This window comes from Ambystoma mexicanum, chromosome 2p (genome assembly GCF_040938575.1).
Source record: "Ambystoma mexicanum isolate Mex_15411 chromosome 2p, UKY_AmexF1_1, whole genome shotgun sequence".
In the NCBI taxonomy this organism is placed as follows: Eukaryota; Metazoa; Chordata; class Amphibia; order Caudata; family Ambystomatidae; genus Ambystoma; species Ambystoma mexicanum.
Window position 1 is genome coordinate 901,420,748 of NC_090923.1, and position 27,505 is coordinate 901,448,252.

The 27,505-nt window shown below is 50.0% G+C and overlaps 1 protein-coding gene across 2 annotated transcripts in view; it reads right to left on the minus strand.

Moving 5' to 3' along the window:
- LOC138566885 (B-cell lymphoma/leukemia 11A-like) overlaps positions 1-27,505 on the minus strand; it is a 69,049-nt gene that overhangs the window by 33,234 nt on the left and 8,310 nt on the right. For both annotated transcript variants that reach the window (XM_069644607.1, XM_069644608.1), the window contains exon 2: positions 16,604-16,909. In XM_069644607.1, the coding sequence (XP_069500708.1) occupies positions 16,604-16,909 (306 nt within the window). The remainder of the gene's footprint in view (positions 1-16,603; positions 16,910-27,505) is intronic.

Genomic DNA, 27,505 nt, shown 5'->3' on the forward strand with positions numbered 1-27,505 from the left:
AAACCACCATGACAGGTGACGATTGACCTCACCAACCCCCCTTTACCGTCTACCCCACACCGCTCTTGTGAAGCTACTGCCCGCACAGACCTCTCCTGCTGCTTGCATGTTCCTCCATGGGTGTTATTTTAGAGGGGGGCGGGGAGGGATCGTGGACCACCATTTTGGCCGGCTCATTTGGCACGGGCCCCTTTCCATTAGATGTCATGTCCCCTCCCAACATTTTGGCTAGTTACTCCTTGCCCTTCATCCTTATGGCACGACAGCACAGTGCTCTTTTATTATGCCAACCCACACCATTCCCCACCCTATACGCTGCCCCGTGCCGTGCCCGCGACCCCCACACGCCCTCCCGCCCCACCACCTATCCCCTTGGCCCCCGCCCACACTTATCCTAGCCTGGCCTCCACGCTCCCTCAGGGTCTGCCCGGGAAATGCATCATCGCGCGGTGGCTGAGGCAGTGACAAGCTGCTGCACGGAGAGGGCCTCGTGCGCCTCTCCGTGAGGCACAGAAGCAGCCCCGGGCCAAGGAGGCGCAGAAAAAGAGACATTGGAAAGGGCTGACTTTGGTCCGGATCCAAGGCTGGCCTGGATCCCAGCAGGTTGCGCCCCAGGCAGGCAGCGGCTGGGACAGGCATCCAAGGCGAGGATGGGTGGGAGTGGGGGGAGGAGGGACAAGAGAAGTTTAGGGGAGCCTCGGACTGCAGAACGGTGATAACTGATCATCTGAGGGCTAAAGGGGAGCAGCGACTTATATATAGCATCTCCCTCTCACCCCTTACCTCTCCGGTAACTGGAGGACATTTCCAGCCGTCAACATTGAACATGCAAGCAGCCGGAGAGGTCTGTGCGGGCAGTAGCCTCACTAGAGCCGTGTGAGGGTAAAGAGGGGCTGGAGGGTGGGGGGAAGGAGGGTGGGTACTCGCCACCTGTCATGCTGGTCTTGCAAGAAGCCCTAGTTGACCAGTTTTTATGACGCCAATTCCTCTCCGATCCGTCTCTTTTTTTGACAGGGATGCTCGCACAGCCATAGCCCTTCAAAGATGGCGCATGAATTGACCCACTGTGCACCATTCAGGAAGCATCAGCCACCTTCGTACATTGATACCGTGCACCAGTTCCCTACATCTCACCGAGAAGGGCTGCTACCTTTTTAATACGCTTAACACCGCACGCTTGTGTTTTGCCTTATTTGCTACCACTTTTTTAAATGTCGCTATTGCGCCATGCAAAGTTGCATGAAAAGTGTCATGAATGCCTTGAGCCAGCATTAAAGAGCACGAGACTGTACTGATGATGCAAGAGGCGCATTAGTGATGAAAGCTACCAGAGAAGTTAAACCGACCCCTTGGAATCTCTACGAGAGGAAAGGAGAGCACATGAGGGAAAGAGTGAGTGGAAGGAGGGGCAGTGGGGAAGAAGTGAGGGCATATGGAGAAGAGGGGGTAGCATGAGGGTCAATGGGGGGAATTGAGGGAATCCCGAGAAGAAGAGAGGAGAGCAGAAGGGTCAGTGAGGAGTAGGGTGACCAGGCGTCCTAGTTTTGCCGGGAGTGTTCCGGAATTGGATGCTCTGTCCCCCTTTCTCAAAATTATGTTTCCATTGGAAAAACCAGTGGTCCTGGTTTTTGGTAGTAGGTCTTCATGGCTGGCAGGCAGGGATGCACAATCTCGCACAGAAGAAATGCTGCATTTTACGAATAAAGATAGTGGTAGTTTGTGATTAATTATAATACGCGTTTATGCCACCAGTAACACTTAAACCTCCTTCTCCTTCAGCTGGTACTGAATTGTACTGCCTTGACAGCCACTTTCAAAAGTTAGTTCTACTTTTATGTTAGTTCCTCTGTCGCGGTTTTTAACTTTTAAAATCTGGTCACCCTAATCAGAGGCGTAGCCAGAACTGTCTAACAAGTGGGGCCTGAAGCTGATGTAGTTGGGCCCACCGCAGTGACCTTTACATCTGTAAATGCCCAAATAGTGCTGGTGAGTGGACACTTACAGATTTTGGGTGGGTCTTGCCCGCTCAGGTCCTACCCTGTCTACGTCTCTGACCCTAGTGAGGAGGAAGTGAGGGACTGTCGAGAAGAAGAGGGGCGAAGGTGTGTAGGCAAGGCGTTTGGGCTGGACTGCCCCTTTTCGATGCGGGTCAAGCCCAATTTTCATTTGGTCCTTCCCCTTTTGTAATGGCTTGGCAGGTTAAGAATGGTCCTCAGGGTTCTCTGTCCAACTCCAAGCCTCGAGGGGCGATATCCTGATGGGTTTTCAGGATATCCCTCATTAATATTCATAAGGAAAAATGTCCATATATTTAGAATCATTGTATTCAAATGTCTCTCATGAATATTAATGAGAGGTATCCTGAAAACCTGGCCTGGATCTGGCATTCAGGGCCTGGAGTTGGACAACATTCCAACCATCATCCCTTTTGTTTTGCAGGAGAGGGGACAGCATGAGGGACAGTGGGGAGGAAGCAGGGACTGTTGTGAAGAGGGGTGAGCATGGGGGACAGTGAGAAGGAAGTGAGGCACCCGACGTGAAGAATGGAGAACATGAAGAAGCCCTACTTTTGGCCTCAGGAATGCAACTGTTGGGTACTGGGAGGGTGAAAAGCCGGTGCGTCCGTACCGCAGTTCACAATGGCAGATTGGGTGCAAAATACCGTCATTTCACCCCAGTGAGGAGTTCAGGTTTTTAGCCTTCTCAGATCTGGTATAATTCTGCACAATCTGAGAGGCTGGCCATTTTGGCTATTAAAGTGTTGGAAAATTCTGGCTGCCCCAAATGGCCAGAGGAACCGAGGTTCCAGCCAATCACAGCCCAGATCCCCCCACATAGCCAGCCTAAAGTGAAACAGAACTGTTGGACTTGAAAGCATGGCGGGACCAGAATCAGGACGCGTAATCCACCGATTCTGCTACGCTGCATACATTTCACCCACCCCCCCTCTTGGGTCATGCATTGCATGTAGTCATTCGTTTTATCCCATCCCCCGCCTATCGTACCCTCAGTCACAGCATTTCCCCATCTCTGAACCCTACCCCTCCCTCTTTCTGATGGAACAAGTGAATTCTGTCTAGCTGCGGCGAGGCGCCAAACACCATAAATACGATGAATAATAAAATCAAAGAGGTATACTAACAAGTATGCGACTGAAGGGGGGACATGAATGATAGAGACATGGGACATGGCAGAGGGATAACAGGATATGTGGAGAGAATGGGAAAGAGGACAGGAGGGATAACACATGGGGCACAGAAGAGGAGGGATAACAGGAGATGTGGAGAGAATGGGAAAGAGGACAGGAGGGATAACACATGGGGCAAAGAAGAGGAGGGATAACAGGAGATGTGGAGAGAATGGGAAAGGGGACTGGAGGGATAGCAGGTGATGTGGAGAGAATGGGAAAGGGGACAGGAGGGATTACACATGGGACACAGAAGAGGAGGGATAGCAGGAGATGTGGAGAGAATGGGAAAGGGGACAGGAGGGATTACACATGGGACACAGAAGAGGAGGGATAGCAGGAGATGTGGAGAGAATGGGAAAGGGGACAGGAGGGATAACACATGGGGCACAGAAGAGGAGGGATAGCAGGAGATGTGGAGAGAATGGGAAAGGGGACAGGAGGGATAACACACGGGGCACAGAAGAGGAGGGATAGCAGGAGATGTGGAGAGAATGGGAAAGGGGACTGGAGGGATAGCAGGAGATGTGGAGAGAATGGGAAAGGGGACAGGAGGGATAACACATGGGGCACAGAAGAGGAGGGATAGCAGGAGATGTGGAGAGAATGGGAAAGGGGACAGGAGGGATTACACATGGGACACAGAAGAGGAGGGATAGCAGGAGATGTGGAGAGAATGGGAAAGGGGACAGGAGGGATAACACATGGGGCACAGAAGAGGAGGGATAGCAGGAGATGTGGAGAGAATGGGAAAGGGGACAGGAGGGATAACACACGGGGCACAGAAGAGGAGGGATAGCAGGAGATGTGGAGAGAATGGGAAAGGGGACTGGAGGGATAGCAGGAGATGTGGAGAGAATGGGAAAGGGGACAGGAGGGATTACACATGGGACACAGAAGAGGAGGGATAGCAGGAGATGTGGAGAGAATGGGAAAGGGGACAGGAGGGATAACACATGGGGCACAGAAGAGGAGGGATAGCAGGAGATGTGGAGAGAATGGGAAAGGGGACAGGAGGGATAACACATGAGGCACAGAAGAGGAGGGATAGCAGGAGATGTGGAGAGAATGGGAAAGGGGACAGGAGGGATAACACATGGGGCACAGAAGAGGAGGGATAGCAGGAGATGTGGAGAGAATGGGAAAGGGGACAGGAGGGATAACACACGGGGCACAGAAGAGGAGGGATAGCAGGAGATGTGGAGAGAATGGGAAAGGGGACAGGAGGGATTACACATGGGGCACAGAAGAGGAGGGATAGCAGGAGATGTGGAGAGAATGGGAAAGGGGACAGGAGGGATAGCAGGAGATGTGGAGAGAATGGGAAAGGGGACAGGAAGGATTACACATGGGACACAGAAGAGGAGGGATATCAGGAGATGTGGAGAGAATGAGAAAGGCTGTGAATGAATGAGACAGAACAGTGGGTAGAGGCAACAAGGACTTGAGAGAGAAGAAGTGAGAGCAAAAGGTTGAAGAGGAGGGATAGTATGAGATACAGAAGTTAGAGGGAAGCACGAGGGGAAGAGGGAGGATGGATTCCAGGCATAAGGGAGAGGGAGCAAGGCACAAACAGAAGCGGGGGGGGCGCACAAAGGACAGATTGGGGAGCCTGGCTCTAGGGGAATATAGAACAGGAGAGGCCGGGATGAGAGAACATGACAAAGAAAGAGGAAGGTGGAACATGGGGTCAGAAGAAGAGGTATAGACAGTACCAGAGGTGACTTAAGACAGGAACAAAGAGGTTAAGGGTGAACAGACTAAGACGCCAAACTCCTGGATATGAGAGAAGCTGCTCCACACAATATGGACTCATCCCCATGTGCATCTACATCGGAATGTTGCGTAAAGCAGTGACATCCTCTAGGAATAGCCTACTTCGAGTTTAGCCCAGAAAAGGAGGAGCCTTTGTCTGACACTGTTCAGTGAACCCTAACGAAACACTATTCAGAGCACACAGGTTCCAATAAGCATTTGGCAAACTCAAGAACAACCTTAAATGTGCCCTTTGCACCCCATTAAGGGCTGCCGTCCGCCTTCAGCCCTCCAGCAGGGCTCTCTAGCTCCAGTCTCCGTGGGCTGATGCTTTAGGTCCTTGGTGGGCTCCAACACACCCCCCAGTATCAAGATTAGCTCCTTCATCGAGGGGGCGCCCCAAAGGCATGAGCAATCCTTGTGTAGTACAAGGAAAGCTCTGCCTTTGCTTTTCACTACCATAATCATGTGTCTCAAGAGGCGAGGGTAGTCCTGGAACTTGTTGGGGAGGTCGATAAAGGTCCCAATGAGAAAGAGTGTTTGCGTTGCGCACGCCATATTGGTGACTGGGGAAGGACGGCAATGTTGGCGCAATGTTTATCTAGTGTAGTTAATCAGGAAGGGATAAGTGTTACTTTTAGTGTTACTTTGTGTTTAAGTTGATACATTTTAGATTCACACGTGCGCAGCAAGATAATGTCAAATCTGATGATGCAAATATAAACAATGTAGTTGTGTGATGTGCCACGTGGTGCCTAAAGTTGGTCAGCGAGGAGCTTCACATGCGCACGCGAGATAGGAGATTTGTAATGGAGAAACCACTGTGAGAGGATGTGATAGTCTTGAACATATATGCACAGACATATATACATGGGGGTCTTTAGGTACATGCAATTGGGACACATAGTGAATTCTCAAATCTGTATGCCGCAAATCCTCTCATAGCTAGGGATTGTGCAGGCTCAGAAGCTTGGAGTTATGATATAAACTCTGTGTGTATGGAAAAACTGGTTTAGCATGGTTGAAGGTTGAGGAAAGGCATCGGGCAGCTGCAATAAGACCTGATTGTCAGATTTGGGAAGGTTTAGGTTTTTACGACTTGGTACTATTGTGGCAAGGAGATGCAATCTTTTTAAGTACATGGTAGCCTGTTATTGATTGTACAGGGAAGTCCGGCCATCTGGTAGAGTTAGTTTGGGAACGAGTACTAAACTTGGTGCAAGGGATGCTCAAGGGCAGAATAAACAAATGGTTTATGGGTTTCGATCAGGTTCTCAGGATGTGCCCAGAGGCCATGCCTGCTGAATTGGTAGTCGTATAGATTAGTGTGAAATAAGGATGCCAGCAAGTCTGGGCGGATAAGATGTTTATTGCCAGGCCAAGGGAACTCACCTCCTCATGTTATTGAAGTGTCCTTGTGCATCACGTTCAGGGTTAAAGGTCCCCAGACAGTTGGAACTTGTAATTAATTATGTTTGTTGTGTGAATGTGTAACTATGGGACGATGTCATTACCTATCACAGACATATCCCAAAAAGGGGTGTGCTTTAAATATGAGCTTATGCAAAGATTTGTTGAAAGGGGATGGTAGCTAAATGTGTCCTACGAGAGCATGGGAATTAAAGGAGATTGGATTTATTTGTATAGGTTTGACCAATCATGTGTGGGAGGATGATTTGCAATAAAATATGTGGGAGTGTTTTAAGTGCAAAATGTATAAAATGTGTAAACTTGTGTGGTTCGAGGAGACTCAGGTTAGTTTGACTCTGTTTTGTCATCTAGTTACTCCCGGCCATTTGTACGATAAACTTGCTTTACGGACAAACATGCACTTGCTTCTTAAGAGGTGGGCTTACTTTGAGTTAAGGTGATCAGAGGTCCATCCACACAAACTCCATCCTCATTCCACAATACAGCATCGGCCAGATATTCTAGACACCCCTCTTTGACCTCCTCAACTCATTAGGCATATCCTATACGAACTATACTGACGACACACAGACCCTTGTCCCTCTCACAGAGAGCGGGAGGGTCCAGCTTCCCAGTTTGCACCTCCATTCTCTGGAATGACCTCCCTACTCACCTACCTGTGGAACCATCATACAACAGTTTCAGGAAAAAGCTCAAAAAGCACCTTTTCAACTGACACTTTGCTGCCTTACATTATGTTTTCTTCTTTTTCTGTGTTCAATTGTAACCAGCGCCTGGATTCCCATGGGCTAGGATCACTTTTATAAATGCCCAAATAAATAAATAAATAAAATAAATGGCTTTGAGCAGCCCAGCCCATGGGGGTGTTTCCTCATTAATAACAATATCAACGTCTTGCCAGTTACTTCTGCTTCTAAGCACTGCAATAATAGCTATTGCGATTAACCAACTGCCCAGTAATGAATTAATCAAGTTCGAAAGGGTGAAGGGCTGAGTCGGCCCTGCTGAGATTTGAATTTGGCAAGTGTTGCTAACCTCATATCAGAAGTAAGTACTAAATGCACAATTTAGCTTTACTGCATACTATGGACTCTTACCCATAGTGCTTGGCTTTTCCATATCTTGCCTTCACGCTCTTTCAACTTCCTCCGCAAGTCCTACCCCATTTCTTTCGGATATATTCCCATGGTGTCACCTTTTCAAGGTGTGTCCAGTGATGGGATGAAGGCAGAAAAAAGTGTTGCTTGACAGGTTGATTTTCAGACACAATGTGAATTTGGAACTCCCACCAAAACGAAAACTTGCTAATTGGCAAGCAAAAAGATCTCAAGGGAAGGTGCAAACTATATGGAGCAGGAACTGGCCTCTCAGCCCCCTTCAGATCCAGCACTCTATGACAGGTTTATTCCTATAGACTTCCACCTTCATGGCATGGTGCTACATAGAGCAGGAAGGACCCTACGAGGTTTTGGATCGAATAACACACATACCTTCATGCAATCAGGCACAAGCAGGTGAAGGCGAAGTCACAGTGCCAGCACCCAATATACATGGGCTCGTCAATGTTTGGCTCTCCAGATGTTTTGGATTACAACTACCATCAGCCCCAGCCAGCAGTGACAAGGAGGAGGGATCATGAGAGCCATAGCCCAAACACGTCTGTAGAACGGCATGTTTCAGACCTCTGCTATATGCCACAGGAGCCTCAACATGCCCCATGGGAAGCAGTCTAGTCACACTGTCCAAGCGCCCAGTGCTGGCAGGCAAGGCAAGGCCCATCAATGAGTTGCTGCCTGTGTCGAGGACAATATTCCAAAACACTTGCCTAGTCAGTGACATGAAAGCGCCCTAGGAAAGTTCCCATGGCGCGAGGGAACGCAGCTGATTCTAGCAGTGAAGACCACTTCACCCAAGGGCATGAATCTTAACAACCTGCTCCGGACTGTGTTGCCAGAATCAAGCTGGCTGAGCTCTTCCTCATGGAGGCAATAACGCAAGCACAGTTCAAGGGTAGTCCAACTCCAGGCCTACGAGGGCCAGAATCCTGACGGGTTTTCAGGATTTCCCTCATTAATATTCATAAGGAAAAATGTGCATGCATTTAGAATCATTGTATGCAAATTTATCTCATGAATATTAACAGGGGTTATGCTGAAAACCTGGCGCGGATCCAGCCCTCGAGGCCTGGCGTTGGACAACCAGAACACAGCCTTTCTATTTGTGCTTTATATAGCACAAACCTAGTTTGGGAGTAATGGAACAAGATGTGCACATTTACAAGACAATCCTGGAGCGGCGTTCATCTGTCATTGAAATAAGCGTTGACTGCTCAGCCCGGCCGAGGGTCTTGCCTTCACTTTATCATCACTAGAGGACATGCAAGCCACTTGATCCAGCTTCACTTCCAGATCACCAAGCCTTTCATCTTGGGGCCTGGTTTGGGAGAGGATGCCTAGATTCCACAAACCACCTGGACAAGACTGGACAGACACCAAGTAGGCCATTTAACCCCCCTGCCCTGATGAACTGGTGCATCGTATCCTGCCCCAGTGAATAGGTCATTCACAAATGAAAATGCTGTGCTGCTTGGCTACTCCAAACGGTTGCTATACTCCTGCAAGAACATCTCTCCTAGCTGGTGGTACTGGTGTAAGGTGTGCCCTTACACATATCTAGCACCTTCTGTGAAAGGGGTGGATGCTGTAGTGGACATACATTCACGGCACTGTAAAGTATATGAAACTCTACGTGTTTGAAACCAAATGAGTGGCGTGTAAATTCATCAGCTATGCTTTCCTGTGTATACACGTGACGCACATGGATGCTCCGGCACCTTGGAGGAAAGCTATCTCAAGGAGAAAGAAGAGCCGTTGAAAGGAGCATGCGCAGCAAAGAGGGGTCTTTAAAGGGGGCCTGCCTGTGGTGAAATGTGGAGCCAGCCACATGCCCACAATGCAACTGGATCTGCCCAGACCACTGCCAGTGGTTAAGATTCATTGAAAACGTTGCAGCCAGCCCACTTTGTGGTTACAGAGAGTACACAGGGTCTGTTCAACGGTTCTGGGTTTGGGCCCTTGAAGTAGGGAATTAGATCACCCAGTTGCCGTCAGCCCTGCCCCCCTCTGCCAGTAGGTTCATTCAGGCGCCACGGTGTAGAATGTTGAGCGTCTCGTGACTTTTGGAAGCTTCTTTCATTCCGATGCTGCGCACTTAGACATTCTGGGGCACTTTGTGATCCACCCACAGCTTGAAATCGCAGGATAAAATGGCGGATCCAAGCTGAGCTCAGAGCATCCAGGACCCCCGGGGAGGAAACCGCCATTGGTTCTCTGGAATACTCATGCAGCCGATGATTATAAGGGACCTGGGATCTGAAGCAAATGATAAAAAAAAGACTTGCAGAGCCGGGCCCAGATTAGCGGAGCCCCTGTGGGAAGGCTTGCCCTAGGCAGCCGCACGAGAGAGAGCGAGAGCCTTGATCCGCCGTGAAAGGCAGGGCAGAATTTATAATGACGAACACGATTAAAGATTCAAGTCTCAGCTGTAGGGGGGACAGCTACATGAGTGATGGGAGCGAAGCAGAGCTCTCAGACAGGGGGCCTTAGAACTCTGAGACTGGGGAGTTTGTGAAAAGGGTGGGGGGGCTCACTCCTTTTAGACAATAGGATCGAACTGTACACCTCTCAGAGCATTGTGTGTGCAGGGTGAGGGGCGGGGGGGGGGGGGCTCAGAGATGTCTGAACCTGGCGGCTGGGGGATGCCGACGTAGTTCAGAGGTTGGTGTGCACAGAGATCTTAAAGGTGTGTGACGAGGTCCCAGAGACAGGGCGAGGGGGTAGCAGCGAGACCCCAGACACTGGGTACGTGTTGGGTGCACAGATATCAGAAACTGCTCTTTTGGGTCCCACCCTCCTGGCGCAAGTCTCTCGGCTTGGGGGTGGTGGGGGTCTGTCCAGGGAGGGAAGCCCCCAAACAACCAGGTGCCTGGACCTGCCTCCTCAGGGCCGAAGTAGGGTGGGAAGCCCGACGCAATGACATCATCGCCTCACGCCTGTCAGGGATACCTCGAGGCAATGCTGCGTGTCGCCGAGGTCTTGCCGATTACAGCGCAGAGGAAGACATTTTTTTTTACAGAGAAGTAACGACAATGTCAGGAATTTCGACCCATATTTAATTTGAGAAAGCAATGCATTTTCTAGATGTCCTGTTCTGCTGCTGTGTTATTTATCATGCCGACACGTGGCAAGGAAACCGGTTTTCTCTGCAGGAAACACACCTGCTATATTTAAATGAGGCGCAGGGGTGAACATGCAGTACCTCGCTGCTCCGAGGGCAGGGTAGAGTACTAACACATAGGCCAGTAGGAGACCACCAGCTCAGCAATGGAAGGCGTTCGAGGGAAGGAGCAGGTGAGCCCGACCACCAGACACGTCTGCAGCAGCAGCAAGCATCCTCAAAGGAGAAGACGTCAGGCCGGGACCAAAAGGGGGGTCAAGTAATGCATTTAGGGGTCCCCCAGCTCCTACTGTGCCACCTACCCGCGAGGCAGGCCGGTAAGCTCCTAGTGTGTCACACATGGGGCGCCTAGCAAAATGAACCATTTTATTAAGTAATGAAGACTGGCCGGTGGTAGGTTTGTGGGAGGTGAAGGGCATGAAGGAATGTGTGGAGGGGTTCACTTCAGGTGGCCACCATCTTGGCAGGCAAATGGAAATAGAGGCTAATCAATGGGGTGGGGGGGGGGGCGGTGCCCCTCATTAATTTGAACCTATAACATTAGTCTCAGCCGGTTGCTGCTTATTTTAACGCCAAGCCACGTTGAGTCTAATTATTTCAGTGTCCAAAGTTTGGTGTGTGTGCATGCTCTGTGTGGATGGACAGCCTTGCTGGAACCCCCGCGACTCCCCTCAATGTGTGAGGCTCAAAGATCCGGCACTTGGGAGCTCCGATTTCAGAGGGGAGCTTCCGTAATCCAGGGCCAGGGTGAACTCGTGCTTCTCAGGGACTTGGAGGTCCAGATATCACGGATTGGGAGGTCCTGGTCCAATCACGGATTGGGAGGTCCTGGTCCAATCAGGGATGGGAGGTCCTGGTCCAATCAGGGATGGGAGCACTCAGGAAGTGGTGGCCACATCGGTCTCGGGGAATCTGCGAGGGATCAGAGCTCTGGATACCGGGGTTCAGGGATGTGCGGAAGGCCACTCGCCGCTTTCAGGCCTGAATAGGGGGCCTCAGATGTAGGATGCCGGCCGGTAAGGAACGTTAAGAGGAAGAGGGGGGCCTCACGTATTCAACAGATAGGGGGACCCTTACAACTCTCAGATGGGAGGGGGCTCAGGACCATCAGAGACTATGGGGGCTCAGAGCAATGGACAGTAGTGTGGGGCTTAAAGCTCTCTTGCATCAGTGAAGCTTGGAGCCCTAAGAGACTGGGGTACAAGAGCCCTTAAAGCCTGTGGGTGGGGCTCTCAATTGTCTCGCGGGCAGGTCACTCAGAGCTCTTGAAGTCCGGCTCTTAAAGCTCCGGCTCTTAAAGCTCTCGGACGCTGGTGGGAAGCAGGGGCGTCTCAAAGATGTTCAAATGGAAAGTCACAGAGGCTGGGGGTGGCTTAGAGAGCTCAAACAGTGGCGTGGAAAGGCACCGCTCTAAAAAATAGTGTGGGGGTGGTTAGACCATTAGGGGGCTGCAGAGGTTCAGATCTCTCACAGACATGGGTGAAATGTTGAGCTTCAGTGCGGTTTATAGCTGTCAAACGTGGGGGGGGGGGGTGGCTGAGCTGTGACTGAGTGCAAAGTAGTAAGGAATTGGTTTGCTTTTTGATGATCCAGGTTCGGCACTATTGCACCCATCTCCCTCAGTGATATAACAGCACAGGCTGTTGCGTGTATTTAGTATGGTGTGGTAAACTGCACATTTTTCTATGTGTCCGATATGCATGTCGTCCCAGTTTTCCCACCTCTTCAAACCTCTTTGAAGAGCTTCTCCTTCTTCCACTGTCTCTGTGTGATGTGTCTGGGGCAGGTAATTGAACATGGAGCAGGAACCACACCGACCCAGCGAGGTGTAAAAGAACAGGGTGCGTCATTTCTTGTTGTTTACAGTATAAGAGGTTAACAGTGCGAGAGTGGGGCATCTTCATTCATCCTGGTTCCTGCCTCCAAGTTCCTGAACTGTCTTTCATGGAACCCCACGGTTCCCTTCATTTCAGCATAGCTCATCGACTACCTCTGCATTCACACATAAACCTACTCACAGATAGAACAGTGTGTTAAGTTCATTTGCCAATTTCTCATCAGCAAGGAATACGAGGCGCATTTGGATGTCATCCTCGAGACACGATATGCATAATACATGTGTTAAAAAAACCAAATTCTAGACCCTTATTGCAAAATCCTTGCAAATGTGCCAGTTCTAACCAGTTTGTTGTTTATCACAGAGCTCCCCAGACATGTCGGATCGTTTTCAAGTGGTTGGCACACACGTACACAAAGGGGCACATGATACAAACTAGAATTTGTTATCATTTATAAATGTCCCATTTTACTTAAAATGTCCTCCCGTTGTGCCTTAATTCTCCTTTATGCACCACAGGCCACACACCCCACACAGACACCTTCCTTTGGCATGAATTGCCCCGGAGTGTCAAAAGCAGCTCCCAGAAGAGGTCGGTTTTAAGGTAATCGGGCCCTTCTAGGCTACAAGCAGGAGCAAACCTGCTCCACGCAGTGTTGATCCCATATGCTAGATTCTCTACGTTTTGAGCCCACAAGCCTTAGGAATGTAACAAAAGTACAATTAAAAGTAATCTGCTTAACGAAAGTGATCTGCGTATGTAACAAGAGGCCAGAGTTGTTTCTTGGTCAGGCTACAATGTATTGTGCCTGTCTCTAGTACATGGCATGCCTAGTACACCAACACAGAAAATCTTTTCCATAGAGGGCGTCAGGGTAATGTTAAAAAGCAGAATATCCATTGTAACGCCCTGCCAGAATCGGCCTCAGAAACAGTGAGGACTACAAGACCGTGTGCCTGATGCAGTGCACCACAGCACGCAGGCAGACAGTAGTGGTGGTGGTGCCAACAGGCAACTCCAAGCCTACTTGGTCCTTACTACATAAGGTTATCACCTACACACTCACACTGCAGCAACCATATTCCTCATCCCCCTTTCCTAGTGTCTACCACTCAAAACATGTTCACTGTTTTAAAATGTATTTTTTATCTCCCCCTTTTACCATTTCATCCTCAGCCAGTTTGTCCTACTTCCTGTTCGGGCCTATTCTAGCTCCATTCTTCGCTACCATGGGACCGGGGTCTGGTTGTACCCCGATGGGGGTCACAATACGCCCAATGTTTTCGGTCAAGGTTCAGGTGCAGTAAGACCACTTTAGTGGTGAAGTTGCATTACAAATGCTGTATAACATAACAGGATTTTGTCAGGGTTTTCAGATGGTACGAAACACGGGGGACACAAGCTAAAATACAGTTGGCACTGGATGTTTTCAAATGAACGTAAATCCAAAGAACGAGCCACGAATATATGCATCGCTCTATTCCTGTCCTCAGCCTGGAGTGTGTATTTGTGCTGCCTGGAAACCCTGCCAGGTGTTCTGGCAAGAGAATGTGTATAGTGATATTTATTTATTTATTCGAATTTGTAAAGCGTGCAGCAGCAGGGGGCATCGTGGCACTTGTTACAGACAGAAGGCTTAGTTACAGGCAAGTACACAGGAGAGTGGCTGCTATCTGTCCCGACACGCACCACTTCCCCAGCATGATAGGCCACCACTGCATGGACCTGCCGACATCGCAGACCTTTGCCGTTAGGGATGACACTGTGCATTTTGCAATTTATTTAACCATGAAACATGATTTGGGATGGGCGACCAACTCAAGAGCTCTTTTTTGCTCACTTAGCTGAATAACGTGGGTGCCCACTTGGAAACTGTTACATGAGGTTGGCAAGCAAAAGGCACGAAATATCACGAATCACACACCTTAAATTGCCCTTTTTAGGCCATGCTTGACCACCTTGAAACGCATCGAAGGAACATCCCACCAGAAGATCGTTGGAGACTGCCCATCTCCCTTAAAAGAAAAGTTACCCTGCCTTTCATGCCATTTTGGGGCTGGAGCGGAATGTCCAGGACAGAACGGTCAGTCTTCCAATGTCATCCAGGGGACCAGGGAGGCCTTCTCCATAGCTGTGACGCGAGTGGAGTCTGCCGCTCTGTAGAACCAAGGAATGTGGAAGGGCAGTCAGGGAGAATCCGACTCAGATGTTCCCACCCACCCACAAGCGGGATTAAGATGGAACTCTCGAGGGTTCTCCTTTTAAGAAACCAACAAGGTAGTTGTATGTTACTGCCAGATTTGGCGTCAAGGCATTGGTAGCTGGCCAGTGTGTCATACCAATATTGTCACCCAGTGTGGAGAGCATAGAGAGTCCAACTGCATAAGACTACACAATGCAAAGTCCGAAAAACTGAACTTGTGTAAAAAGAACTAAACAAGAGACTCTGACCCCACAACAGCACCTGGCCAGGAATAGCTTCTCAGACAAAGTGACATGAAGGTTTTTTTTGCTGGCTGCACACCACCCATCAAGAGATTTAAAAACTCCTACTTTCCCAGTAAGTTCATTCTCTCCCCACCCCCAGACCCCTGCCTCACGCAGCCCGCTGGGGCCTTGTTTGCTGGAGAGGTTTGCCTTTTCCAAAGAGACCCCTCCACCACACCATCACACCTACACTTCGCAGAATGCAATCGAATGAGATCACAAAACAAAAAAAAATGCTGGCTCAGAAAATAAAGAAACGATGGGGCAGCATGTGATAAAACAACAACACAGAATGTAAGGAAATTATGATACAGAACATAACAACACTATGAAGATTGGCAAGAGAAATTGGGGCACAATTGTAATGAAATGATGGAATAGAGCACCGTACAACTATGATGTTATAGGCACTGCAGAAAAAGGGATTCATTAAAATTTAGAAGCAATTCTAGAGATTCATTTTCAAGAGGCTCTATTTATTTTTATTTATTTTACTGGTTTTTTTATAACGCACTTAATACCCGAGTTGGGTTTCGAAATGCGGATCCGGGATTCAAACCTCGATTGCTCTGTGTGGTCTTGCTTCCAAGACCAGCACGTTACCCCTTTTCCTCCGTTTACAACCATATGCACTCCCATGGTTCCTCACCCTTGACTATGCTGGTTAGGAACGATGGCAGTTGTAGTCCAAAACGTCTGGAGAGCTCAAGTTTGCAGACCCCTTCTTCTAGGAGTATGGGAGGGAGAGAGGCAGAGCCTCCCCCCATTACTCTATGGCAGTGTTATTTAAACGTGTTTATGTCAAGCCTCCTTCGAGTACAAATATTGGACCCAGGCCCCATCCTTGAGAAACAATATTGCTGCTAGTAGCCCCCCCATGCCATTTCTGTTCATACATTCTATAAAAACCAGTCACTGTATGCTCTTTTGGAAGAGCCTCGCGCTCCCCCTGGACACTCGGTTCTACCAACTAATCTGGCCCTGTTGTGGACATGCTCTCAGAAAAGAGGCAATGGTCTGGGCAGTGCCAGCGCGGGGAAGAATAGTTATAGGGTGGAATCAGGTGATCTGTTCAAGGGGTTGTTCACGATCGGTCGGTCGGTCGTTCCTCTTAACCAATAAGTTTGCAACCTTATTTTATACAAGTAAAGCTTATTGTCTTTATAGTGTTACGTCCTCTATTTTGTATCTCCACTTAGAGTAAGAGAGAGAGAGAGAGAGAGAGAGAGAGAGAGAGAGAGAGAATGCTGATGAAGAGGAGGTGGCTGGCCAAGACTGAGGTCACCGTCTTCTCTCACTGGTATCCAGTTATAATATTGCTGTGAAAATGGCCGCCAGGTGGCGACATTTCCCTAAAAATGCACCATCCAGACAATCCAACACTTTCCCCAAATATTCTAGGTTTGGAGGTAATAATATACAGTTATACCCCCCCTGGAATATTTGGGGCTCCTGGAGACTTTTTCACAGCGACATTATCACATGGAACCCTCTGACTACCATCACAATGGTATTCTGCTGGGGAGGCTGTGCTATTTCAGTCTCATCCGCAAGATCAGCAGCAGTGACAAATGGAGACTGGAGGCTGCCTTTGGTCTCCAGTCCCATAGACTAGTACTGTTTGCACACAAGCCAACAACGCATTAACCTACACCATGCAGACGCTCACCTTGTGCTGAAATCTCTCGCTTCACCAGTTGTCTCTGCACCTGTGACTTCGAGTCGATATCAGAAAGCTGGGGAGAAAGCTCTGTCATCACACTGTCCGTCGAGGGACTGCGGTCCCGGCGGCCGAGGTCCCGGCAGCACTTTGAGGGTTTGCACTGCATTCGTTTGTGCTCGATGAAAGAAAGGATGTGGCGAAGGGGAAATGTGCACTGGCACTGCCCGCAGGTCAGGAGGTCACTGTGCCCAGGGAAGGTGCCCTGCTTCTCCCACATGGCTGCCGTCACTGCTTCCATATCGCTTCCCTCTTCTGAAACAAAAAAATGGAAGAGACGCATTCAGAGAGCTTCTTAAGTGAGGATATGCACATACACAGACACAGACACACACTTCCCGTGGAAGGAGCAAACTGTAGGGCAGTGGTCTGCAACCGTTTTGGACTACAATTCCCATGATCACTCTTAATTGACTATGCCTGCTAGAGCTGATGGGAGATGTAGTCCAAAATGATCTGGAAAGCCAAAGGTTGCAGACCCCAGCGTGTAGGGTATACAAAAGAAGAGGCCCCAGCATCCACACTAAACCTAAGCGTTCTCTCAAAAGTCCCCCTGCGGGGCTTCACATTGCTGCGCCCACAGGGATCCAGATTTAAAACCCATCCACCCTGCTCAGAAAGGACCCACTAACTACCGCCATAGAGAGAAAAGGCTGCTGCCCCTCTACCTTCCTGGCAGAAGACCCTCCTCTAAGACCTTCGCAGAGATCAAATATGAGATGCACTCTGCCCTTTCCCCATAGACTTCCAGAGTCACCGGCCTGCCAGGGAGGCCTCCAGACTCCCCTTCTGCCCAGGCATACCCAGGCCTGAAGACCAAAGGTGCTGGTTCCTCTGCAGTGCTTCCTTTAAAAGGTCTTGTAGTAAACAAGAAATTGTGGCGACAATGCTTTCTGCCGGCCACTGACCTACCAAGGAGTCGAGCAACCCCCCTTTAAGAATTGGATTAACAGTTTGGATGGTTCACATGCCCTCCAAAACTGGGTCAGTCTTCACTTTTTCATTTCTGACCAGATCTTTAGTCTCTGTTATACTGGAGTATAAGAACACCATTATCGCCTGTTAGTAGCATGTTTGTGACGAATGAGGCATGGTAGGAGGGTTGGTTTTTACATGGCGAGGAGTAACTTACAGCAACTATCAGCAGTGACAAGATGGCTGGGGTAGACAATCACTCAAGCACACGTGTGTAAAGGGGGAGGTGTCAGAAAAAAGGGGAGTTGCGGGTGGGAATGTCAATTTAAGGCCAATGCTTGAAAGTGGAATTTTATGCACGATGTTATCTTTCAACGATAATGAATATTTGGCACAATTGACTGGTAATATTGTGGGAACTGATGTACAATAACAGCCGGGACTGTGGAGTCATGTGAGCGTCATTCTGTGGCACACTTTTTCTACATAAGGTTACATGGTTGGACTGTATGCTTTACTGGAACCTGCGTCACTAATAGACAATACTGTGTGACTCGGTGGACAATTGCCTGCGAAACTGATTAACAAAAATCCACAGCAATTATAGGAAATATTCTGTGGCATGAATACACACTATCTGGTGGCACGAACAGATAAGAGCATGTAGCATGTGGCATAGACAGAAAAAAAGAACTCAGTAGCATTGATGGGTAGCCTTTTGTTACACTGGTCATATATCTTAGTGACACTGAGGGACAACATGCCAGGGCATCAAGGGACAACTGCCCATGGCACATGTGAATACCAATTGTGGTAATAATTGACAATGTAGGGTGGCATTGATGACAAATATGTGGCCCAAATGGATGATATTAGATGCCACTAATTCACCGTGTGTATTGCCTCATATCCAAAGTACACAGTGGCACTGGTAGACAATACATAGTGGCACTGATTGCCAAGATACATTGGCGCTGATGGACAATATTCTGTTGCCTCGGTGGGCATGTATGCTGTGGGACATTCTCTGGTACCGTATGATCATATTTTCTGGTCTCTGGCAAATCATGGAAAAACTGGGACAATTCATTGAAATTAGGAAATCCAAATCATTCTCATGTCATGGACTGGGTAACTCGTGGCCATTTGCTGGCACAGGAGCAATTTCCTGCTAAACTGGGCCCATTCCGGGGCTATCTTGGGGAATTTCATGATTAGTTATGGTCATTGCCTAACCCAAAAATACATTCAGAGTGCACTTACCAGAGCACCCAATGTTTACAAGAAATTCCTCCATTTTTCTGTGACCAGAGATTTATCAGTGTTGCTTTAAATGTACATTCTTTTTTCCAATGTTTACATTATGTTGCAGCAGAATCACAAACAACACTGCCCCTCCACATGCAAAAATGAAGCCATGTCTGCATTCATTCTGAAAATTGGGTCAGAAATACTTCAAAGTGTAAAAATGGTCACACTATTAGAATATATTCTTTAGAGGAGAACCCCTCCCCTCGAATTCCTAGAACAATACTTTCTAAAATAGAATTGGTCTCTGACTCTGTAAATAAAACAAAATGGGGGTGGGGGGAGGGGTGAGGGTTGAGTGGTCTGTACAACCGATTCTCTTCTGACCAATGATCTCTAAAGGCAGGCCTTTGAAATGACTCAATGTTGCTCTTTCTAACCGTACTATTCGGAAGGCATCAAGATATAGCCCAATAAGTGTGTTGGAGTTGCCAAGTGTCACTGCGCCAACCCTATTGTCAATTATATCAACTATGTGTTGGCATTGATGGCATGTGTCAGCAACAGGTGGGGAGAAGCCCGTAACACCTGAACAGTCTAATAAACAGGAAGAACATAAATATCTCCCCACACTTGTGCGGTCAGGCACGGAGCGCACAAGTGTGGGGAGATACTAATGCTCGCCATCAAGACATAGGTGTGCACGCTTCCAGCACGATTGCATTCAGGCTAGGGATGCCCCTCAGAGCGAAGGTTAAACAACTGCAGGCATGCCAATGTTTTATCTCCCAAGCTACAGTGGCAGCAGCTCTTGCCAAGAGCAGCGGAACCCCCTGGCACCTGCTCCCCCTGGCTGCTGCTATTGAAAAGGCCAGTGCCAACCCACACACTCACCGTGCGGAAACGTCATCAACAGTTTAGGGGAGCCAGATGTTCTCCTCAAAATCCGTTTTCTCATGGACCCCCTGTAAGTAAAGTAGTATGATGGATGCAATCCAATAGCACGTAGCAGGTGCCCGGGACCATCCAGTCTGACCATCTAGGTTTCTTTAAATGCAGCGCCCTCACCTACTGGTGCAGAAAGACAGACTCTGCATAGCTCTGCTGGTGGAGGCCCAGCAGGACAGAGCAGCCACTGGGATACAAGGTTGCATGAGGTACAAATCCGATCTGACTCTACATAAAGCGCACACTGTGGAGCGAAGAATCAGTAGGCGCTTGATCTTAAGGAAGTCCATTAGGTGACAGGCTGTAGGCATACCGTCTGCCTATGGGCGACCACATCTCATCACACATGCTCTGTGTCCTGTACTCCTCACGCTGGCGGTCCATACGCGCATCTCTCTCTCTGTCAGAGTTACCTCAAGCGCTCTGTTCATGTGCCCCAAGTTTCTCCTGCTGTCAGGCTACAGGCTGCAAGACTCGGAATTATGTGTAAAGGCTCTGGCCTGGATCTCTGGTAGGGAGAAGGAAGTGGAAACTATCTCTCTGTCGCCAGCCCAGGAACCATTAGTTAGAGTCAACCGAGTCTTTCCCAGAACCAGTTCCCAAACACGTTATGCATCATAGCCAGACAGGAGATGGGCCGTGCCCAAAAGGGAATAGTATTGTCCCTTTTTGCCATATGAAGTCTGGTAGTTGTGGCTCGAGTGTATTGTCCCTTTTTGCCACATGAAGTCTGGCCGCTGTCGCTCGAGTGCCCCTTTTGGGGTGGCACTGTGCCCGCGTTTTCATATGCCCTTCCAGGTACTAGAAAGGCAGATGATGCTGTGGAGAGTCTGCCAGGGCAATGAGGTGCCTAGGATTCATTCAAAAGCTCCCAGCCTTCGCTCTTCAGTTTACCTACATCCTGGTGGCTGCACAGCACCTGAGCCCAGCTCAAAATGGCGCCCGACGCTGTGGAAAGTGTGCTGCTCAGGTGGGAATCCCGTGTAGACGGGCCTGCCTGCTGCCACCTCCACTTCCCCCCCTGACCGCTTCGCCCACTTGCTGTGCTGCCAGAGACGGTGCCTCCTCCACTAGGCTTTTTCTGAGACTTAGGTTGCCGAAGACTCTTATCGGTATCCGAGTACAAAGGCCAAAATTGGGGCCGACCTTGGCATCAACAACAGCGAATGAGTTACACTGATCAACTCAACAGCTCTCGTGGTGGTTATGAGCAGAGCGGGCACCCTTCCATGGGGAGCTAGAGAGGCCAAGTCACCCCACTTCTGTCACGCACTTCAAGGTACTTTGGTGGGATGCACTGAACAGCTAATCCCTTTTGCTCCACTTATGCTAGTGAGCGATTCACCCACAGCTCACATTGGGACAGAGTCCTACGATATGTGGCATTAAGGGGCAGTCCGATGTGGCCTCAAAGCCGAACCAGTGCAGGCCCATGGCTGCCAAGGCAGCGAGAGGGTGCAGCTGTGCCGCACACCTGTGGGAACGGAGGCTGGCTGCTCCGCCCCAGGCCGGCGTCCCGGCTCTGAATGGCAGGGCGACACCTCGCCATCACCAACGGCCGCTTGGAGCTCGGCCACGCCACTTCTGCAGTGAAGCCCACAAGTCTGAGAACAAGGGAGCAGCTGGCGCAGGTGGGGCGAGGTGTGGACCTGCTCACACATTCTTGGCAGCTGGCCACCAGAATGGCCTTTAGGCGTTCGACGTACTCATCATAACAAGATGGATCGAGATGATAAAGCGTCCCAAACAAACACCCAGTGTCTCAGGGCCTGGGAGGGAGGGCAGCAGCACACAGCTGCATTGCTAGCGCTCAGACAAAAGGGTGTTATGGTCCAGCCTAAGTCGAACCGCCCACTCTGCGCCCAGCTGCCACACGCTGCCAAAGAACTGGAGGGAAGCCACCTGACTGAGCTCAGGTGAAGCGCCTCACGCGAAGGTCGAGACAAAGCCACACCTTGTCAGCCTGGGTCACGATGATGGCCCCCTATCATGTCCGGAGGGGCCTGTGGGGTGGGAGGTGAAGTGCGCTACACAAGGAGGCTAGCACCCAGTGAGAGACTGGAACTACCTGCCACAGGTAGCAGAACTCAGCTAGTGCATGAACCAATGGCATGACTCCCCAGCCCCAATGTGCCTCGTCCTACTCCAAGCACTCACCACATGAAGACTTTTCCCTTCTGATCAGCATCTCTTTTCGCAAAACCGTTTGGCTCCACCCCTTACTGCATCTGGATATAAATGCAGGCCATTGCGATTATTCACCCCGTTTTTGCTGCCCTCCACTAAGCAGAATCTCCACAGGGCTACCACTTCAGTTCCGACCCCCCGATGCAGCACATAGACTGCCACCATCCAAGTTATCAATGACGTTCTATGTATCCTGAACAAACGGGATCCCTGCTTACTCATCCTACCCAACGGCTCTGCTGCCTTTGATACCATTGACCATGAGCCCGTCCTCAACATCCTCGCCACGAGCATGGGCTTCGTCCTGCAGTTGTTCACCTCAAACTTCTCCAACCGAGACAAACTGGTCTAGATGGGCCCAAACAGATTCCAGCGCCACCCAACAATCTGCAGAGGTCCACAAGGTTCCATCATGTCCCCCGACATATTCAACCTCGGCATGAGACCTCTGGGGGAACTCCTTGTCCAACACATCTATCTTAATAGACAAATATGGAGAAGATACACAGCTGTACCTAAAGATCAATGCCACTGACGCCATTCAGCAACTCAATCACAGTCTGTCCCTCCTTCAATCCGGGATGTCAAGCATCCATCTACCCGAAACTCAACCCTTCAAAGGCTGAATGGATTCTCGTAGGAAACCTCACCAAGCACACCCACGTGAAGAATTGGCTTAGTATGAAGATTGACGAATTCACACCTCAGCTCTCACCCGGTGCAAACTCTCCTACCTTTACTATCGACTGTGACATTCATTTCAAACACACATCACCAAGAAGACCCAGGCAGCATGGTACCAGCTTGTATTCCTCCACAAAGTCAAGCTTTCATCTCTGCCCAGAGTTTTCAAAAGGTTGCCCAGGCCCTGGTCATCATCCGCATGGAAAGTGGCATCGCTGTACTAGCAGGAGTCCCAAATGCCGCCATGATGCAGCAGGTCTCATCAATACTAAGAAAATTCAACATCACCCCCATCCTCAGGGAGCAGCACTGACTAGCCCTTCAAGCATGCATCACGTTGAAGACTGCCTGGATCACCTACAAAGCAGTTCCAACTGAAACACCACTCTACCTGGCCATCTCCGAGAGCCAGAGCACCCCCAGAAGACAATATTGCCAAGCAGGGAACAAAGAACTGCAAATGGAGAAAAACAGCTCTGGAACACGCCACCTTCCCAGATAGCACCAGCCCGTCCCCCCAACACTTCAGAAAAGACCTGAAAACTATACTCTTCAAAGAACATCTTGACAATCACTGATCCCTTCACTCAACCTTTCCTCGCCTCTGGAGACCCCACCCACTGCTCCCCCTGCACATCCCAGTTGTTCTACCACTGTTGCACCCCATTTGTAACTCCTGTGAACTCCACCCGCCACCCGCACAACACTCCATTACTTCCCAGGTAGGTTTGCGCGTTATAAATCCCATACATACATGCACTATTCATACTGTGCACTACACAAGTGGCCGGAGCAATCCATGCCCCAGGCAATTAGGAGTGAACAGGAGTGATTTGCAGAGCAAGAGCAGGACTAGGAGCAAAGAAGATTACCAGTAAGTAATCCAGCCATTACCCCATGTCCCTTTGCCTCATCCCTGTACTCACCAATTGAAGCATGCCACATATTCTGATCGATCTAACCACCCCATTTCACCAAAAGGAATGTCGGACCAGAGGGATGCTGCACACCGTGTGGTAACTATATTCTAGGACATCGCACTAGATTACTGATGTGCAACTTGTACCACTGACTGGGCAAAGGCGGAGTGCACCTGGCCCTGGAGATACAACCTGCAGTGGCGCATGATGGTTTATAAGGTTGATCACATGGCAGCCCCGATGAAGTCCTTTATTGAGGCCACTATAGCCGTGGAAGGTGGACACCACCTTAGGTCAAACCGTGGGGTCACATCTCCGAAAAATGCAATGTGGAAACACCTGGAAATAGAGAGAAGACAGGAGAGCACCTGGTTTACTAGTGTTCCTCCATGTCATTGTGATGGCCACGAAAAAGCAGCCTTCGTGATGAGGAAGTGAAAGTCTGGTGTGTATAGAGGTCCATATGGGGGCGGGGAACCTGAAGCGATATAAGAACTAGGGAAAGAACCTGAGATTATCAGCTAAGCACACTTTAATGGGAGTAGACTCATTTTACTGCACCCGGATGAAGGGGTTCCCCAGTGGCTTGCTTAGGACAGCTGGGTGAAGGGACATAGAAGGAGACATCTTCTGGGGGGCCTTTGTCAGAGAAGTCCGTCCAGCTGAAGGCCCATGCTAGCCATGGCCAGTTGCTGATCTGTTGGCAGGAGCAGGGACTCTCTACATGGGAAAGGTGAATGGCCTGGCCCCCGCTAGAGCTCGAAGGTGGGGAATCCAGGTTCTCCTGATGCAGTTGGGGGTTGGCCACTCAGGGCGTGCACTCAGAGGACCCTTGGCATCAGAGGGAATGGAGGGAGAGGTCAAGGGATACATGACCCATGCTGTTGGGTTTGGAAACCTGTAAATAAAGGGGAGTAGTTGCATATTGCCCCTGCATGCAAAGAGGTCAAAAGCCATACTCCTGAGAGTATGAGTGAGCTGCATGATAGGCTGCGATGGAGCTCCTAGGATGATGAATAAATCCAACTTAAGGAGTCAGCCACGGTGTTCTCCACCAGCTAATGTGGGATGATGTGATGGGAAACAGGGTTATCGCCACCAAACACCCCAGAGAGAATGCCTCCCTCCCCAGCATAGCCCATATGATGCCAATGTGTTGTTTGTTAGGGTGATCATAACGTCTGTCCTGAACAGTAGCTGATGGCCTGTCATCTGAAGAGAAAATAGAGCCTTTCGGACTGCTTCTCAGGTCCTTCAAATCAGAGGTCTTCAGGGCTTCGAAGGGAGACCACAAGCCCTGGGCAGTTGAGTCTTCCAGAAAAGCCCTTACCCGTAATGACTGGTATCTGTCATCAGGATCTATGTGGTCGATCCTGGGACAGATCCCATTGGCAGATTGGCAAGAGGCATGCACCACTGGAGCTTCTGCTTGCGTGCTGGTGTCAGTGGTACCAAGACCCTGTAGTCCGTTGGTGCTGGTGCCCAGTGATGATGGAGAGGCGAAAGGTGGGCCGGAAGTGGAAGTGAGCTCAGGGTGTTACAAAGATATGTCATCACCAGCCCCTGTACTCTGAGCCACTGCCTTTCTGGAGCTGCCGCACAGATGCACAGTCCTGCCACTTCCCATATAATGGTCTAGATCATGTCCAAGAGAAGGAGGACCCTGGCTAGGTGTATCAAGAAGAGAGCACCTATGAACTACAGTTCCTTGGCTGGAGTCAGAAGTCTCTGCGTTTAGGAGAAATACCTGTTTCGTTAACGACTCTGTTTTCTTAACAGCACAGATTCTTTGTTCACCAAGTGCCCCAGTCAAGAATATGACACGTGCAACGTGAACCCTTCTTTCCCATTGAGACCTTTATCGACCACCCCAACACATGTCACCGCCAGTGGAGGGCCCGGAATCGACCACTCATGCCTCGCAATGCCATGCTTCCATGTTCTCCCATACCCTATCCCTTTTATTACAGACACAAAGCCTCCTGTTTGAGTGACCACTGACTTCACGCCGCATCATTCCAAACATTGCATATGGACGAGTCGGCGCATGTCAAGGCAGGTTGGCTAATAGAGCCAAGATCACTGGCAAAGCAGAAAGAGTCATTGGTCAAAGAAGAAAGTTCTATCTGCTGTATGTCGCCTACCTCGACAAACCTCTCCTGACACCCTGTTGGGGCCTGTGCAAAACCTGGATGCATGCCATTACCCAGGGAGGGAGGGAAGGAGGGAAGGAAGGAAGGAAGGAAGGAAGGAAGGAAGGAAGGAAGGAAGGAAGGAAGGAAGGAAGGAAGGAAGGAAGGAAGGAAGGAAGGAAGGAAGGAAGGAAGGAAGGAAGGAAGGAAGGAAGGAAGGAAGGAAGGAAGGAAGGAAGGAAGGAAGGAAGGAAGGAAGGAAGGAAGGAAGGAAGGAAGGAAGGAAGGAAGGAAGGAAGGAAGGAAGGAAGGAAGGAAGGAAGGAAGGAAGGAAGGAAGGAAGGAAGGAAGGAAGGAAGGAAGCTCACCCGCCCTTGGCTGGTGCCGTTTGGAGTGCTAGAAACACAGAGGGCTGTATTTAGAGAGGTTGGGGGTGAAGGGGGGAGGGGTATGTGCATCTCCCACCTTCCAAGGGTATTTAATCAGCTAGTGCAACGCATCAGAAACACCATCATCTAAACCTGGGCGCTCGAGTTTTACAGCATCAGTAAAAAGTTAAACGTGAAGAACAGTGGCAGGCGCTGGCCACGAGACAAGAAAAACACAGGCTCCAGAGCGGGCAGACACCCCTTCCCCGCACACCTGCCTGGGCGTGGTGGAAAAATCACGTGCCTGCGATAGAGCGGGGGAAGATTCCCACATTGGACTTGTTTGTGTCCATGGGCAGGGAGGGACACACCTTACAGACTCGGCCCGTCAAGTCCTCAACCGTCAGACAGTGGGGCCTGCCAAAGGTGTGCTCGGGCACGCCACCGAGAGACCAGCCTGGGCGGAAAGCAGGTGTTGCTGATCGGGCCTGCTGGACCCTCGCCAGCGCGGGCAAGGGGACTGGGCCCAGTACCTGGAGTCGTAAACAGACGGCTCTGGAAAAGCCCGTGCTCGTGCCAGAGGCCCACGGGCTCTCCAGGGATCATCTGTCACGGCGCCTTGGAGTCCTGCCCAGCTGCGGCTCAGCCCACGGAGCAGGCGGGGGGCGGGGGAGGGGACCAACCGCTTTACGGGGTGAGTGGTGCTGGGAGCGAGTGGGCTACTTTGAGGAATTAAAGAGCCATTAGATACAGCAGTGGTTGGGCATGTTGTGTTTTCAGGGACGATGCATTCAACATTCCAGATATCAAGTTAAGGAGATAGCACAGGGGCAACGCGCACGCGGAGCAACAGAGGTTCGAATCCCGGATCCGCGTAAATAAACCAAATGTGAACAGATAATGCAAGGGCCTAATGCTTACAGCAGACCTAGGTCATGGAGTCAGAGGTACCGCCCCATGTTGCTGCTAGAGAACAGGGCTGGACTGGCCTATAGGGAACTCTGGAGATTCCCGGGTGATTGGGGGACTCTGCACCCTGGGCCTCTTGTGTGGAAACCTATATTCGTTCCATATTTTCTCATAGGAAAAGGGTTGGGCTTGCTAAAATGTGTAATATGGGGCCACTATGAACATTTTTCCCAGGGCCTCTTTTGGTTCCCAGTCCATCGCTGCCAGAGAAGTTGGCCTGGCTGCCCGTGTGGATAGGTTCAGCCTCGGGATGGCATTAAGGGCCTAATTCACAGCGCGTTTTCCAATGGGTGTTTGCCATCATAAAGCGATTCTGTGAATTAGGCCCTAAGTCTTTGGGGCTGGCCATGTTGAGGAGACAGACAAAATGAGCTAATTGGCAGAGGCGTAGCCATGATTGTCTAACAAGTGTGGCCTTAAGCTAATGTAGTTGGGCCCACCGCACTGACATTAACATCAGTAAATGCCCACACAGGGCTG